Source organism: Lepisosteus oculatus, chromosome 3, assembly GCF_040954835.1.
Source record: "Lepisosteus oculatus isolate fLepOcu1 chromosome 3, fLepOcu1.hap2, whole genome shotgun sequence".
NCBI classification, from domain to species: domain Eukaryota; kingdom Metazoa; phylum Chordata; class Actinopteri; order Semionotiformes; family Lepisosteidae; genus Lepisosteus; species Lepisosteus oculatus.
The window spans coordinates 42610157-42625156 of NC_090698.1; the positions used below are offsets into that span (position 1 = coordinate 42610157).

The 15000-nt window shown below is 34.4% G+C and overlaps 1 protein-coding gene across 1 annotated transcript in view; it reads left to right on the forward strand.

Annotated features, from left to right (window-relative positions):
* tbca (tubulin cofactor a) overlaps nucleotides 1-13036 on the forward strand; it is a 24573-nt gene extending 11537 nt beyond the window's left edge. Inside the window, exons 3-4 of the mRNA XM_015365170.2 lie at nucleotides 8747-8833; nucleotides 12795-13036. Coding sequence (XP_015220656.1) covers nucleotides 8747-8833; nucleotides 12795-12875 — 168 coding nt within the window. The 3' untranslated portion in view covers nucleotides 12876-13036. The remainder of the gene's footprint in view (nucleotides 1-8746; nucleotides 8834-12794) is intronic.
* Nucleotides 13037-15000: the final 1964 nt, after the last annotated feature.

Sequence of the window (15000 nt, forward strand, 5' to 3'; positions counted from 1 at the left end):
TTATATTTTTGGTTCTAATTGATAATTCCACTTTTTGAAAGTGACAGTCTTCTTTATTATAAAATTAGAGGGAGTGTCACTCATTAAGTCTTGGAAATAAATCTGTATATCAGAGAATAGCTCTGCTGGTGCTAATTGATAACAGAAGATACTACTGTGACTGGGAAACTACACAATGGAAATGTAATGATACATGGTAAATCTGTAAATCATATTGATTCTAGATCTCTTTAATGAACATTTCTAGCAGTTTGACAACATGGGGAGATTGCAAGTTGATACAAAAATAAAGTGCATTTAGAAGACATAAAAAGAGGTTAAAAAATGCTAATATTATTCGAAAAATTTAATTGCTTTACCAACATGCTGGCTAGTGGGTACAAACAGGAACTTAAGTATACCATTTGAAAAGAGAGGACAAAACAACGTAAGTACTCATCTTTATTGACCAACAAAGGTGTAAACGTGTGATATGGGAAAACCAATTTGAATTGATTGGTGATAATTACCATAAAGGAAAGGGACCATTAAATAGAAGATAGTTAAAATAATACTATACATTTCAACAACAAATATTCAAATGAATTAGTGGAGGTTAACACCAAATAGCATAATAGAGCCAGAATAAAACTAGGTCACATAATTGGCCTCTTCAATGTTTCATTCATTAAATTGGTAATGTCAAATAAACCCTGCCTTGGAGGTCTAAGTTTGAATTTCTTGTTACCTTAACTACAAGTTATACAACAGATTGTGTTTAATTTGCTAGTAATATGATTTGATGCACCTGTATTGCCATTTTCTCTGTTTAAAACTGAAAGAAGCTATTTGCTCCAGAGAGCTGGCAGTTGTTTGCTCCTTATTGATATGTTAAAGTCATATTAAATTTAGCATAACATGAGGTGCTGTAAGGTCAGTTCTGTTCATAAGCCACTTACATTATTACTGTTGTAATGCTTTCAGGGTGCATTTGTTTCTTTCCTACCACAACAACAATTTTTGATTAATATAATTGAATGGAATTGGCATTTTAAGACTTTCGAGCATTCTTATCACCTGTCTTTAACCATATAATACAAAAGCACATTTGCTTTGTGTCATTATTAAGTTCTTATTTGCTGTAATTTGTGGTAAGTTATCGTATCATGTAAGGAATTTTCGTGAAATGTTTAAGAATTTTTATAAAATAGAAATGTAGCAGACATTTTGCTTTGTACAGATTTGTGAGGAGGATATCAGACAGGTTTAAGTTCAGTACCATGAAGGTTAGTAATTTGTTCTAGCGCTCCTCTTTCTTTATGACCTAGAAAGTGATATTTATCCATTGTACGAGGTCAGAGAAACAGAACAGTCTTTTCAGATTTGCTAATGAGTTTAATTACATTGTATAACTTTCAAGAAATTTTATGATTAGTAACACATGTTGCCAATTTAGAGCCACTCAGAGTGACCGCTGACCCAAGTCCTCCTTCGTTTCAGGTTGTCATTCTCTCAGCACTGCATATGAATGACAGCCAGAATGAAGCATGAGCTAGCCTTTGTCCCTGTCTTCAGTGCCTCTGTGCTTAAACTCCAAAGTGAATGTTCTAATAATTTTGCAAAATAAAATCTCCATACAGAATCTGTTACTTATTGATTTTAGTCTTAAAGTCCCCAAAAAACTGCATAAGCCTGGTTATCACCGTTCAAATGGTTTGCTTTATATTTAAAAAATTCAAGGTAGCACAAAAGTTTGTATCCTAGAAGGAGGTTAAATACACTGCAAAGATGCTATCTTCACAGAATGCTTAGAGGGGTAGGAGAGGCAAAGGTAAAGTTATATTTTCATATAAAATGCTGTTTTATAGTACAACAACATTGTTTTTAAAGGTATAGGCTATGTTATGTAGGAGGCAACAGTGAGATTTGTGTGATAAGCAGTTAGCCATCTACTCTATGTACAGTGCCCTGAAATACTATTCACTGCCTTCCAGTTATGTCCCATTTTGTTGAATTACAAATAATGTAGACCCGTACACATTTTTTAAAGTGAATCTTTTAAGAAAAACTTGAATGTTCAAACTGAACACTTATATATGAAAGAAGTTTAATGTCATCAGAAACTGCAAATAGTAATCAACACTAAAATATGTTGCTCAGTCCCTTTGGTCCATCTATCTTATTTGATTGTTAGTACCTCATTAATCTGAGAATCTCTAGAAAGAAGTGTTTCTTTATGTAGAAAGACATTTTTCTCTGTAATCTGAGAAGTGTTTCTAGAAAGAAGCCAGGATATCGCCTTTACAACAGGGTGGGTTGTAGCAATATGGTACAAACTACCATTTATGTTTCAAATTTGTTTTAAAATAGTTGTAAATGTGTCTCCACATAAATGTCTTTTTTTTCAAGCTCAGTGTTTCCCCCTTTTATATCTGTTTTTACTATCTGCATGTAATATTCTGATGTGCCATATGTTGGGTCAATTTTGAATTCTAAATCTTTGATTTTCTTTTGTAATTTCAATGTTTCCTTATTATTCCACTTTGCTGTCATTTTTAAACTTGATTAAATTAGTTTAGCAACTAAACCAGAATTCAAAAAGATTTATATAACTTGGGAACAGCAATGGTCCTAATATAGATTCCTGTGGTACTCCAGTAATTACATCCTTCCAGTTTTGCACTCACATTTGCCCTAATCTGTAGTCTTTTCTGCCAGGTTGGTTATTCTCAAATCAAACACGTGCGGTACCTTGAAATTCTGCTTTTAGTTGGAAATTAATGTTTTATGAGAAATGTAAAAATTCACAAACCTTCTGAATCTAAATATACCATGTTGCATCTTCTGTGCTTGCTCAATACTATTGTCATTTGTTCAGAGACCTCTGCACACGACTTATTTCTTCTAAAATCCTGTTTCCATCTAGAGTACCATCTAGTTTGAATTATTTCCATTGCCTTACATGTAAAGAAGCCATATTTGTCTATAATTACCTGGGTCATGTACGTCACTCTTTTTATGGATAAACCCTTGCTACATAAGCAGTTTTCCAGTCAGTGGGTAGTTATAACAGTTTTAAGAATGTTGTTTCTTGAATTTCATGTAATGTTATTACTAGTGTCCAAGTACTATTAGTTCACCATACATGTGCCAGATAATACAATTAAAAGTTAAACAAGATACAGCTTTAATAGTAATGCATTTTTCTACTTCCTGCAAACAAATACATTTTAACAAACAATCTGTGCTGAAAAGGTAAGTAAACCCATTGTGATAACATTCAAAATAAAAGCCCTCAAAAGTGTTTTAAAGGTTTTTGCATACACCTTGAAAACTGCTGACGTTTTTTTAAGTAGACACTGAAAACTGCTCAAGCCTATATTTTATGCTGTGTTCCTTAACATTTTGTCTTTGTCCCTTGGTTAAGTTTAGATGTTTCTGGCTGTGAAATAGCAACCAGTTCCAGTGAATTACCAACACTTGAGACAGATATAGGAGAGTATGATTTTGTGCCACAAAAGACTGATCACTCTGTAGTGATAGAGTAGTAATACAGATTCTATTGTAAAGGACATAACCTTTGGACAAGTGCCTTTTAGGGGTATGTACACAGAAAAGCTAATGTGAGATCAGTACTCCTATACAGCATGTGAGCTGGCAGTGTTGTCAGCGAGAGCTCCATCTTTCCTTCCGTTCATGTTCACAGTGGCACTTGGAAGTGGAAAATGGCAGATGGATCTGACAATGTGCTTTTTGGAATAGTGTGTTTATAGTTTTCGTCCATGTTTGGTAAGTATGAGAATCACCACATTAGATTAATAATTGTTAGTTCCAAACAGAGGCTATAGATAAAATCAGTTTCTAATTTTACAAAAAAAGTGTACAGTCTATTACATGCATATTATTTGTGGTGTAGATTATTGGATATGTAATTTTTCATTGGCTGGTTTGGGAAATCTTATAGCCCTGTTGCAGAAGGTGGTGTTATTTTCAGCAGGCACTTCACGTTTTTTCAATAAAAATTGGAACTTGCACTTTTAAAAGAATTATGGTTTCGTATTTTAAATAAATTCATGGCAATTTATTACAATCAGTTAGACATTTAAGGCGGATTGCTAAGGTTTATTAGAAAAGAGGGTCAACCCTTATAAATATTGCAGCATATTGCAGCTAATGCAAAACAGATGTATAAAAAGCAAAATATATTGTATTAATTGGAAGGGGGAGGGGATTGTTAGTGAATTAATTTCTTGGCACTCCAGTGTTTTCCTAGTTCATATTAAGTTCTGAATGTTAGATTTGTGGTCCTCAGTTGCACTGTGCATTGTAATTCCTTTCTCAGACACCACTCACATTTATACTGTACATTTCAGACTGTGATCTTTAATGATGCCCCTTTTCAGCTTTACAAGAAAGGAATTGTAAAAAATCTCAAATTACTGATCATACAAGGGCTGCGGCAGTGCTTGTGATCTTACTACATTATGTTGAACTAAACAGAAGCCATTTTGGACTGTGCAGCATTAGCCCCATATATATACTTAGAAATGGGTTATTATTAAAGAGTTTTCTGTAGGATGATGATTTGAAAATGTACTTAAATACATGCATGATCATTCAAAGAATAGCTTTGAAGTTGAAAAAAGGGAAACATCTGTAATGTTTCATCTTGTGAGCACCATAACCAACAAAGGATGCCGTCATAGGAAGATGTTTTGTAAGCCCTTATTATTAACGCTGAGCTTGCGGTTTTTGTGATGTAGTGAGGGTAGTGTTTTAGACATGTGATTCTAAAATTGTGCATGCAAACTTCTGACTTATTGTACCCTGATGTTACATAAGATGAGCAACAACAGATTTCTAAATTGATTTAAGTTTTAATTTTCTCATGTTAAGAGGTTGAGACCAAAAATATTGATGTTAAAAACTTAAGTTGTGGGGTTAGGAGTAGGGTTAAATTGTGATCAAGGTTTTCATTTGAGAGAATCAATATTTTATTACAGCTTTCCTTATCCAGTAGTGATGGGATCATTCCAAGGTATTGAAAAGGTTATCTGTATTTCAGTTGTTTGTGTGTCCATTAGTTTAGTACCACTCTGAAACTCATCTTACTTCATCCAGAGAATCAGCACTTGCATACTGATTATTGCTATTCCCCACAGATGTTATATGTATTTTGATACTTACAACCAATATAACTAAATTAAATAACACTACTATGAGTATAGTGAGTATAAATATATAGCTGGGATCATAGAACAAAGCTTTATTTTCATCATATGTTGTAATATGCCTTGGCACACTTTTTTGGCAAAATATTTTAGCACACACTTAGTTTACAATCTAAACTAGACAGATAGATAATACTTTATTAATCCCATAGGGAAATTGATGTGTTACAGCAGTCCAGCCCAAGACAAGCAAAACAGACATCAGAATAGTTATAAATCAAAAGACAAACAAAATAAATAAAAATAATGTATTTTATTTTAATTTTAAATGAAAACATACTATACCTTGTATGTTTTCATTTTAATTATTAAAATAATTAAAGAAAGTTTATCAATTTATTTTCTACATGATTATAATTCCATAACTGATGGTCACACTGTAGTGTTAGTTTAAAGTAATTCCTTGCTGTAAAAAGCCATGAAGCATCTTTGTACTGTATCTGCTTAGTGTATTGTGAACTTTGACAATGACTTCTTTCCCATTTTCTTAGATGGTTGTCTTCACCGGTTCATATAGCCTGTTAAGGTCACAGTCTTTCATGTATCATGCCATCCAGTTCCACGTCTGACAATCTGTAAATTTAATAGACAGTTGTAATAGAAACAAATGACAGAAAAATTCTGCTGCCTTTTTTTGCTGACATCTCAGTACTGTTGGAAGCCGCAAAAATGCATATTGTGTGCGAGAGTGTAAATGTGCTTTAAGCTCCTCACTAAAAATGTTGACATCTTGCAATGCAAAAGAGCTCAGCAAAGCAACCTATCCCTAACATAACTAATATGTTAATGAAATCATCTTAGTCCTGCAAATGTGCTTAGTTCTGGATAGGTTTACCAAAATGATGGATCCTCCTAGGTTTTGGAAAAATGTATGTTTGGTTGCAGTCACTTTCAGAGTTTTATCGTAATTGAAATATTAGGTCTTCACCACCATTCGCCGTTTTTTTTCTTCTCTTGGTTTTGTATATATATATAAAAAATGAATTATTTTATAGTTCTTCCCGCTTGTCCATCAGTCAACATCCACTTTGTTGGTGCTGGTTAGGTATTATTGCAAAGCTAATTTTCCTGAGATGTGTAGGCTGGAAATAAGGTTTGGAAAAGGTCATTATTTATTATAATTACTAATATTTAAAATGGTTATCCACACTGCCAACACTCAACTTTTAATTTAGTGGAGAAGAAACCAGTTGATATTTAAAAAAAAAAAACTAGTCCTTTTTCATTAATCATATATGTAATTTACTTCTCATGAGTGTCTAGGATGAGGTCTTCATTAATGTGAAGAAACAAGCCCAACATCTTTGACTGAATATGACCTTTTTTTACTCCCATACTCTGCCTACGCCTCTTGTTACAGTGCTTGTCAGTAAACATCTCATTTCCAGAAATCTTACTTCTTAAAATAACTGTGCCAATTACATTTGCATTTACGTAATTTAACAATTTATTAAATATGAACTGTGTTCAGTTACAAGGCTGCAGAAAGCTGCAATAGTTAACAAGAACTGTCTAGGTAATTTCTGTGTCTGATCATGCTGGTCAAGACCTTGCTTCTCAAGCAGGGTGCCAGCTTGGTAATTCCATTCTATGCGGTTGGTGAGAATAATATCAGCCCTAACACATTGTGCAAGGTTGAGTAATAACTTTTTATGCATGATAAGCATCAGGAATATGAGCCTGCTGATCTCTGCTTTCCATTTCTATAGACTTTTGTTTTTTAGATGGAGTCTCCTGCAGCGCGCTCCCAGTTTGATCAATAACTCAATAACATTTTTCATGCAGTAATTATCTGTGTGATATTATCCGAGCACAGTGTTTCTTTATTACCCAAAAGCAACTGGATATATAGAGAGCTGAATGTGGCTTCTTTTCATTATTAAATTAACAATAGCATGCCATGCTGTTAAAAATAGACCTAAAGAAATCCATGTTTTATTTTGGTTTGTAAATTTTAGCATCGTGTTTTGTCCATTGACTAATCAAGCCCATTTTTCATTACAGCACCTTTGTACTTACAGTAGTTTATGCTGGAAGGTAAATTTCTGTGCAATTTAAGTGTCCTCAGCTACTTAAATCCAAGTCCACGGAAAAACATCTTCGAAGAAATGAGGCAATTTGAAGCATCATCTAATGCAGACCACATGGGTTACTTCTGGTGACCTGAAAGTTTCAGAATCTTTTTAACATTAAAGACCAGAAAATAATATTTTGTAGATTTGTCCTCAGTTCATGACATTGATGACAGTTTAAAAGCTAAACTGGGATAAAAATCTGCCGATGCAGTGGCTGCAGCTCTTGTCTGGGAGTTGTAGACGTACGATCCTTTGAACATTAATATGTTTGTATGAACTGCCCTTTTGAACTCCTCATGGAAAAGCGACAATCTCTTGCTACCAGTGACACTCTTCCGTAGCACGTGTGTACTTTGTGTTGCAGTGAACAACATTTCTCATTTTAACCGATGCTATCTCATGTGTGAATGCAAAATATTACATTTCTCCTCTGTCCCATTCACATGGATTGAAATGTTGGATTTATTTGTTGAAATAGCACTTGGCTTTTTAACAGTGGCCTGGAGTTTGTACTGTATATGACAATATGGCATTACTCTGAAGTGTGGTAATATGAACTGTCCAATAAAAAGGACCTTTGAAAAGCAGTAGCTGAATTGGGTTTATTATTTTTTTACAGTGCTGCCCTTGTTTCCCAGGACTCGTGCAGTGTAAATGTGTAATTTTTCTTTCCTTTGTAAAGGTCACACTATTGCATATAATGGTGGCACACATGATTTGAGAAGAGCAGAAAGTTGGATAAGTATGCAGAGAATATTTCTAGCATTTCTCTGAAAATAATGCTTTGATGGAAAACTAAACGCGACTGTTGCTTAGTGACAAGATCATGCACCTTAAAATGTTCTCGTACAGTTGGCAATCACCCAGGAGTAATCTGGAACTAGCAGGCACCAAGAATCATGCAGAAGTAGCCATGAAGGAAATTGTCATGCTTCCTTTTTCATAGTCAGAATTGTCAAGGGCTGGCATGTATCAGAAGGACTTCTGAAATAATAAAAGGATACAATCAGTATTTTTTTAATAAAAAGCCTGAGTATTATACTCAATCAGTACAGTGCAGATAATATGGAAATAATTCAAAACATCTGCTTTACATTTCTCTGTAAGTGACATTTCGTAATAATTTTATTAAGATCGGGTTTATTGCTAAATCATTTCTGAACTTTGTTCAGAATAAATGGTCTCTGTTGCAGTGAGTGATATGGCTTCATGCTTTTGGACAAATTCTTACTTATATAGGAAAAAACATTTTATTTTAATAATGACCTTATCTTTAAGCAGTGATGTAACAGTTTGAAAGCTGTATAAGAACTTTCGTCTCTATTTTTTTTTTTCATTTTCCAGTTCAAATTATAGCAGAAATTGCGAACACAGCGCAACAGGGAAGGGATTCATTTTGGCTCTCATTGCACATTTCTCCTTCTAACGGCCTGTTGGACATGTTTGTGTTTGACTTTGCAGACAGAAGTCCTGCAGGAGTCCCGAATGATGGTTCCAGATTGTCACCGTCGCCTGGCAGTGGCTCATGCAGAGCTCGCTCAGTTATTAGTAAGTTTACCTTCCCGTGCCCTCTTCAATTAAATGTAACTGTTTCTATCGATATTTAGAATCATTACGTCCAGGAAAAATGTGTGGGTCCTTGGTTAATCTACATTGCCACACAGTACGTCTTAAAAACAACAGATGTGCCTTAAAATGTATTTGTAAATCTACTGTTTGATTTACCTCTGCTGTTATGCCATATACCATTCGCAGTGGTACCAACAGCATCTAGAGATTCCTTCTACGGTAATTTCACTGTTTTCTAAAGGTTTTGTTTTGTTCGGTGCTGTTATGTTTGTATACAATTCCAGGCACTGTGGCAGTCACAGTTTTAGCCTGGTTACAGATGGTGAGGGGAGTAGCTAAGGAGCACTTGCATTCTGCACTATAGCATCAAATGATGTTGCAGATTTTTTTTTAGTGACTGCATCTGTCAGTGTTGGCATTGATATCTTGGTTTCAAGGCTAGATTTCCTAAAACACTCTTTGTAGTGCTGCTTACTGATTACCTAATTTGAAGTATGCATGACTCATTGTTTGTCGTACTCCTGTAGTTCCACTGTAGGTTAATTTCCAAAAATTAAATTGCGAGGGGCAGGTATGGACTGAACAATTAGAATATTAGGGTAGTATATTCATTATATATTCAGTGTAAGATATTAATAGTAATATTTAAGTACTGTTTATAAACATGTTAATATTCAGGTTTTCAGGAAGTTTTGTTGTTTTCATAACTGTTTTGTAAACCTTAATGTGCACATAAACTGAAGAGGGAATTATCCCCCGATTTTAAAGATTGTTTAAACAATTTTCAAGAGGACCATTAGAATTCTTAAATCGGAGTTTATGGTATTTCACTTAAGAATATAGACGATTCAGATCTTAATGATCAAGTGAGCAAAAAGAAATGAACGATGTTACTAATTGTGAAATGAAGGAAAAACTGAAGCATCACAACAATTAAAGCAAAAACAGAAGAACACTTGGGAGTCATGACAGTAAATTAAAAGACCTAAAAGGATTGTATTTGTTGGTATGCAATAATTTTTTATTCGAAAGATTCAATGCAATTTGATAATAATATAATTAATTGTCATAGCAGGTGACCAAAATGCCACGTGTGCACTGTTCGTTGAAATTAGTAATTGACTTGGGTTCCCAAATGGCTCACAGTAAAGTCACTTGCTCCAAATCTAGCTTGATCTCTGTGCGCCTTTTCATACTGGATACGCTTGCAAATGAAGCAAGTGTAGTGCACTTATCAAGTATACTCAGAACGTTCCAGGGAAAATGTCCTCAGATCATTTCTCTTTCACACTGAAAGTATATTAAGTACTCATAGAAATGTACTCAATAAATTATTGATTTTTAAAACTTTTCGGGAACATTTTCTTTCACACTACACATTTGCAATAGCATTGATGATTGCATTTTACTTCAAGATTTCTTCCAATTAAGTTCAGAAAGAAACTGAATACAGAATTGTGAACAAGCCTTGTGTGCCATTCCCTCCTTAGGCCATGGGTATTGGGGTGGAGTATAAATGTGGACAATAATATATATTAGTGGGGGGTTAACGGATACCTTTGTTCTATCATGAATGATTGGGGTCCAATATAAATGTATATATTGATAAGATATTGAGGTCCAAATTAAATTCAGAGCTAAAGAATTAGGAAGTTAACCAATATGGTAGACTGGAAAGGAACAAGTAATAGGTTTATTCCATGCTGAAAAAAAACACAACGTTCCGCCTGTGTAGTCTTCTTCAGGTGTGAGCAACTGAAGAAGCCTCCACGGCCGAAACTTTGTTTTCTTTCTTCTTTTTTTCAGCATGGAATAAACCTAGTACTTGTTCCTTTGTAGCCTACGCATGCTGGCGCACCTACTCAGCTGAACTAATATGGTAGACTGTTGTGTTTCCAAAATAAGCCTTTGAATGCACTTCATTGCTTTATAGATAATAAGAGCTATCCCTGTAAGCTGCAGTGCTAAGCGTAAAAGTAGGATATATTATAAAATTGTCTTGGTACAATATAGTGGTTAATCTAATGCCAGTTCACAGCAGACACACAAGTGGCAAATGGACAATTTGCTTAATAGTTTAGTCATTGTAAATAGCCAGACATAAAGTCCTGAGGTTTCAATTGTGTAGAGGTCTTCAGACAACAATCAGGCTTTTACATTTTGAATGCAGTAATATAATTATTTCTGTTCTGGATTTAACCTTTAAATATTTTAAATTTTGGAAAACCATATTTATATAAATCAATATTGGCTTGTAAGATCATTTTCTAAATAATAGTAAAAGTAGGCATCATCCTACCAAATACTGCAGCATAATAATGGATTCATTGTTTTTACACTGACATTTTTTGTCTGTAGTGTTTTTTGATTACACTTCTGATTTATGAAATAAACTGAGTGTGTTGATCTATACATGTGCTGAATATTATATCTAGAGTTCAAGAGTCTCCAAAACCAGCTCTGCATTCCAGGCAAAGCATCTGTGTAGCTTCTGTATGCATGCATGCCAGGTGTTGTGGAACCCTGCACTATACTACTATTTTTTTTTTTAACTACAAAACTATTTTAAAAATGTGCAATAGAGGACATGTTTAGAGCAACATGCTCATTTCTGTAATCCATTTGATACATTTCATAGACCAAATTTATATAATGCCAGAGTGCAGTAAAAAATATTCAGATATGGTTAAAAATAGATTCATAAAAGCATATATTGGAAGTGAACCTTATGATATATCCAAATCCACAGGATAATGAGGGGTGTTATAAAATAAGGTGTAATCGGGCTCTATTAAAACTGATTTAAATTTCAGAAAGTGCCATTCTTTTCATTAATATGCGTGTTGCCTTTTTTTTACATCCTGGTTAGTGCCCTTGAAGTCTGGCACTGGACCAGGTTGTTTTTTCATGCACCTTGAAAGTAAAAAATAATCTAACCATATCTGATACGTAAGCAGCTGTATCAAGAACACCCCTCTGGAGTCTTCTCTGAACAGTTCAATTTAATCAATTTAACGTTGCAAGTTCAGTTTGGTCTTGTCACTAGTCAACTGTGACTGGGATTCCCCAAGCGGTGGCGCACAGTTGGCTGAGTGCCACCTGGCGCAGGGCAGGGATCAGTTGGTTAGGGGTCCTGTGCCTGTAAGCTCCTGGTGAGGTCAGTGAGGGACGAACCTCTCCTCCAGCCAGTCCTGAACCCTCCTGTACAGTATATGGCTACTGGGCTAGTGCCATGTCAAAGGATGAATAGCTTGATGGGTGAGTGTTGCGATGACCTGAGATGTACACACACAACTGGCAATTCTGTGCAGAATAAATAATTGATGCGTCTAAAGTTATATAAAAAATAAATTGGTTATTAACTGGATCTAATGTCAAATCTTAAATCACTGGTATCTTTACACCAAAACATATATACAAACTGTAAATCTTAAAAAATTAGCTTTGATGGGAAATGCTGATAGAATCTCATAATAGGTGAGAAAAAAGTTGCTCCCTTTAGTTGGTTAGACGAAACCTGTACTCAAAAGATGTTTGTGATGTCATTTGTGATGCAAAAACTATAGGTCCCCGTTAGTTATGTTGATGGCGGTAATTTTATTGTCAGATGTTACGTGTTTTAGTTCATACGTAATTATGAAGAACATGGTATAACTTGCAGCACCTTCATGAAAATATCTAGGGGTATTTTTAAGAACTAAATGAAAATCTAGAAGAACAAAATAAAAATGTGAAGTTCAATATAAATGCTGATGTTAAGCATGTTGTTCTTTTCCTTAGCAAGCTGTATAGAGAAATTATTCAATCTGTATATGCCTTAGATTCTTCAGCCTAACAGAAAACTCAAAAACTTGAAACAAAGAACTATATATAATTCTGTAAATCATATACTAGCAGAAGCTATCTAGACTTCAAAAACCTTTTTGTTTTTCATTTTCAGGAAACTGAAGCAGACCTTGCAGATTTAGAAGAATTCAAAGAGGCCAAAACTGTGCTGGATTCGGTGAAGCTAGAGGGGTGAACTGTTTTAAGTACTTCTGAAGCTGAAGTGTCCATTCCATGAAGATGAGACCTTGTTTGAAAAACAAAAAATCAAATCAGACATGATGATTTTGTTTTTGTTTTTTTAAGAATACATGTGTTAAAAATAAAATGTATGAATAAATGTTAATTTATGGTTAATGTTCTTATTTTTTCTTGTTTTTTTTTTAATGTGCAGGATTGTAATTCTGGACATTCTTCTTCACTTCGTCTTCACTGGAATTTCCTATGTTTCAGTGTAAAAATAAGCAATTTAGCAATTTAATAACGGTTTCTTTTGCATAAATGTACTTTGACATCAATCCACAGATCTAAAAATATGGAAAATACACTTGTTGCAGAGTTTACTCCTAGAGTTAAAAGTCAATAAATTTGTATTAATTTTTTATTGACTTGGTTGCTGTAAAATCTGTTTTTTATTTAATAAGGCTAGGACTTCTTTCAGTCTAATATAGTTCATTTTTTTTTTGCTAGTTATTACTTAAATGGTTAATATCAGCAGCATATGTGGTAAAAGAACCAAGCCTATAATTGGTAGTGGTTTGTCTAGTTTTGACTCGGCAATGGTTCTGATCTTTCCAATTGACATCAGTTCTGTTTGAAGCTGAGTAGTAAGTAATTTGCCTGCCCATTGATGCCACAGTCTTGTTTATGAATAAGAAAAATTAAATGCCATTGAAATACAATAAGAAATGGCAGTATGCATATTGTTAAAGAACTTATCATTGTCCATTTAACATTGTTTGACTTGCTTATTCTTAAGAAATGAGTTCCCTGTGGAGTTTGATGGACACATTCCGAATGGCTTCTCCCCTGCCAATGGAAATGGTGGAGGAGCAAGCATGACTGCAGACACTGCTGAAATTGAATTGTTCAACATGACCTTAGTGGTGAATAGAGGCAGGGGATTTGATAGACGTGCCTGGCAATTTATGGATGTAGTTGGAAAAGGTATGCAGCATAAAGCTGTTGACTTGGGCAAGCTACAAACCTAAAGCACTGGGAAACTGGTGGTAAGGATATCGCAAAGCACAGGATTTTATTTCCACTGTATTTCTGCAGTTAAATCAAGTTTTTATTTCAGTAATTAAGATAGTAATGGAGTTGATCACATTTATCTTCATTTAATAAGCCTTAGGACTCACACAGTTCCATATTTTTGGTAAATAGGTGAAATGTGGAAAAAAAAAGATGTTACTGGGAATGACAGTGTCTTTGCTTGCTTCCTTTTGCTTAAAGGAAAATATATTATCCAAGTCAGAATGTAGTCCTAATTATGTAAATCATAAGAACACTATACAAGGTTATAGCAATCTGGTATGCTCCAAACAGATTAATTGTAAGCTTCATTTAATGTGTTTATTTCAGGATGATTGTTAAGGCTTTTCAGGACAAACTTTATCCTTGTGTATACAGAAGCTAATAGAATGAGAGAAATAGCCTTGATTCACCACAGCCAAATCCATTTGAAATAATTTTGAGAGTGAGACAGATACAAGTAATGTTCATAAATGACTATCTCACCCCACCTGTTTTAATGCTATGCATCTGAATCACATATTCTTATCCCTTTTTTGCACAAAATGGGATAAGAATCACAGGTCCCTGTTATCTGGGACCTTTTGAGGTTACAGATAACAGACATTCCTGTATTTTCTATCACTCCATTTCAAAGTTCCCATTTCATTTGGCAATCTGGAAACTGCAGTGTTTTTTGGGTGAAGTGTGTCGGTAACAATATAGTTTTATGATGGTCAGGAAAGAATGTATCACCTGTCTGACAAGAAAACTCCAGTGAGTATCGTTCTTTGAAAATAGAGATATGTGGAGCTTTTGACCAATGTGTGTGATGGGCTTGTGTTTTATAGTATCGAGTGCTTTAAAATTACGTACCCAAAGTACATACAGTATGTGCATACTTATCCGTTCACTGTTTTTAGCTTGGTGTACCATGAATACCACTTCCTTTGTTTTTTGTCAACACAGCATTTATTTATCTTGATCTCATTGTTGAATGATGTCTTGCATTAAAAAATTGGGGAACACATTATTGATGTGTTTAATGTCTGTAAAATTCATAATCCCTCACTGTCTGAGATAACATC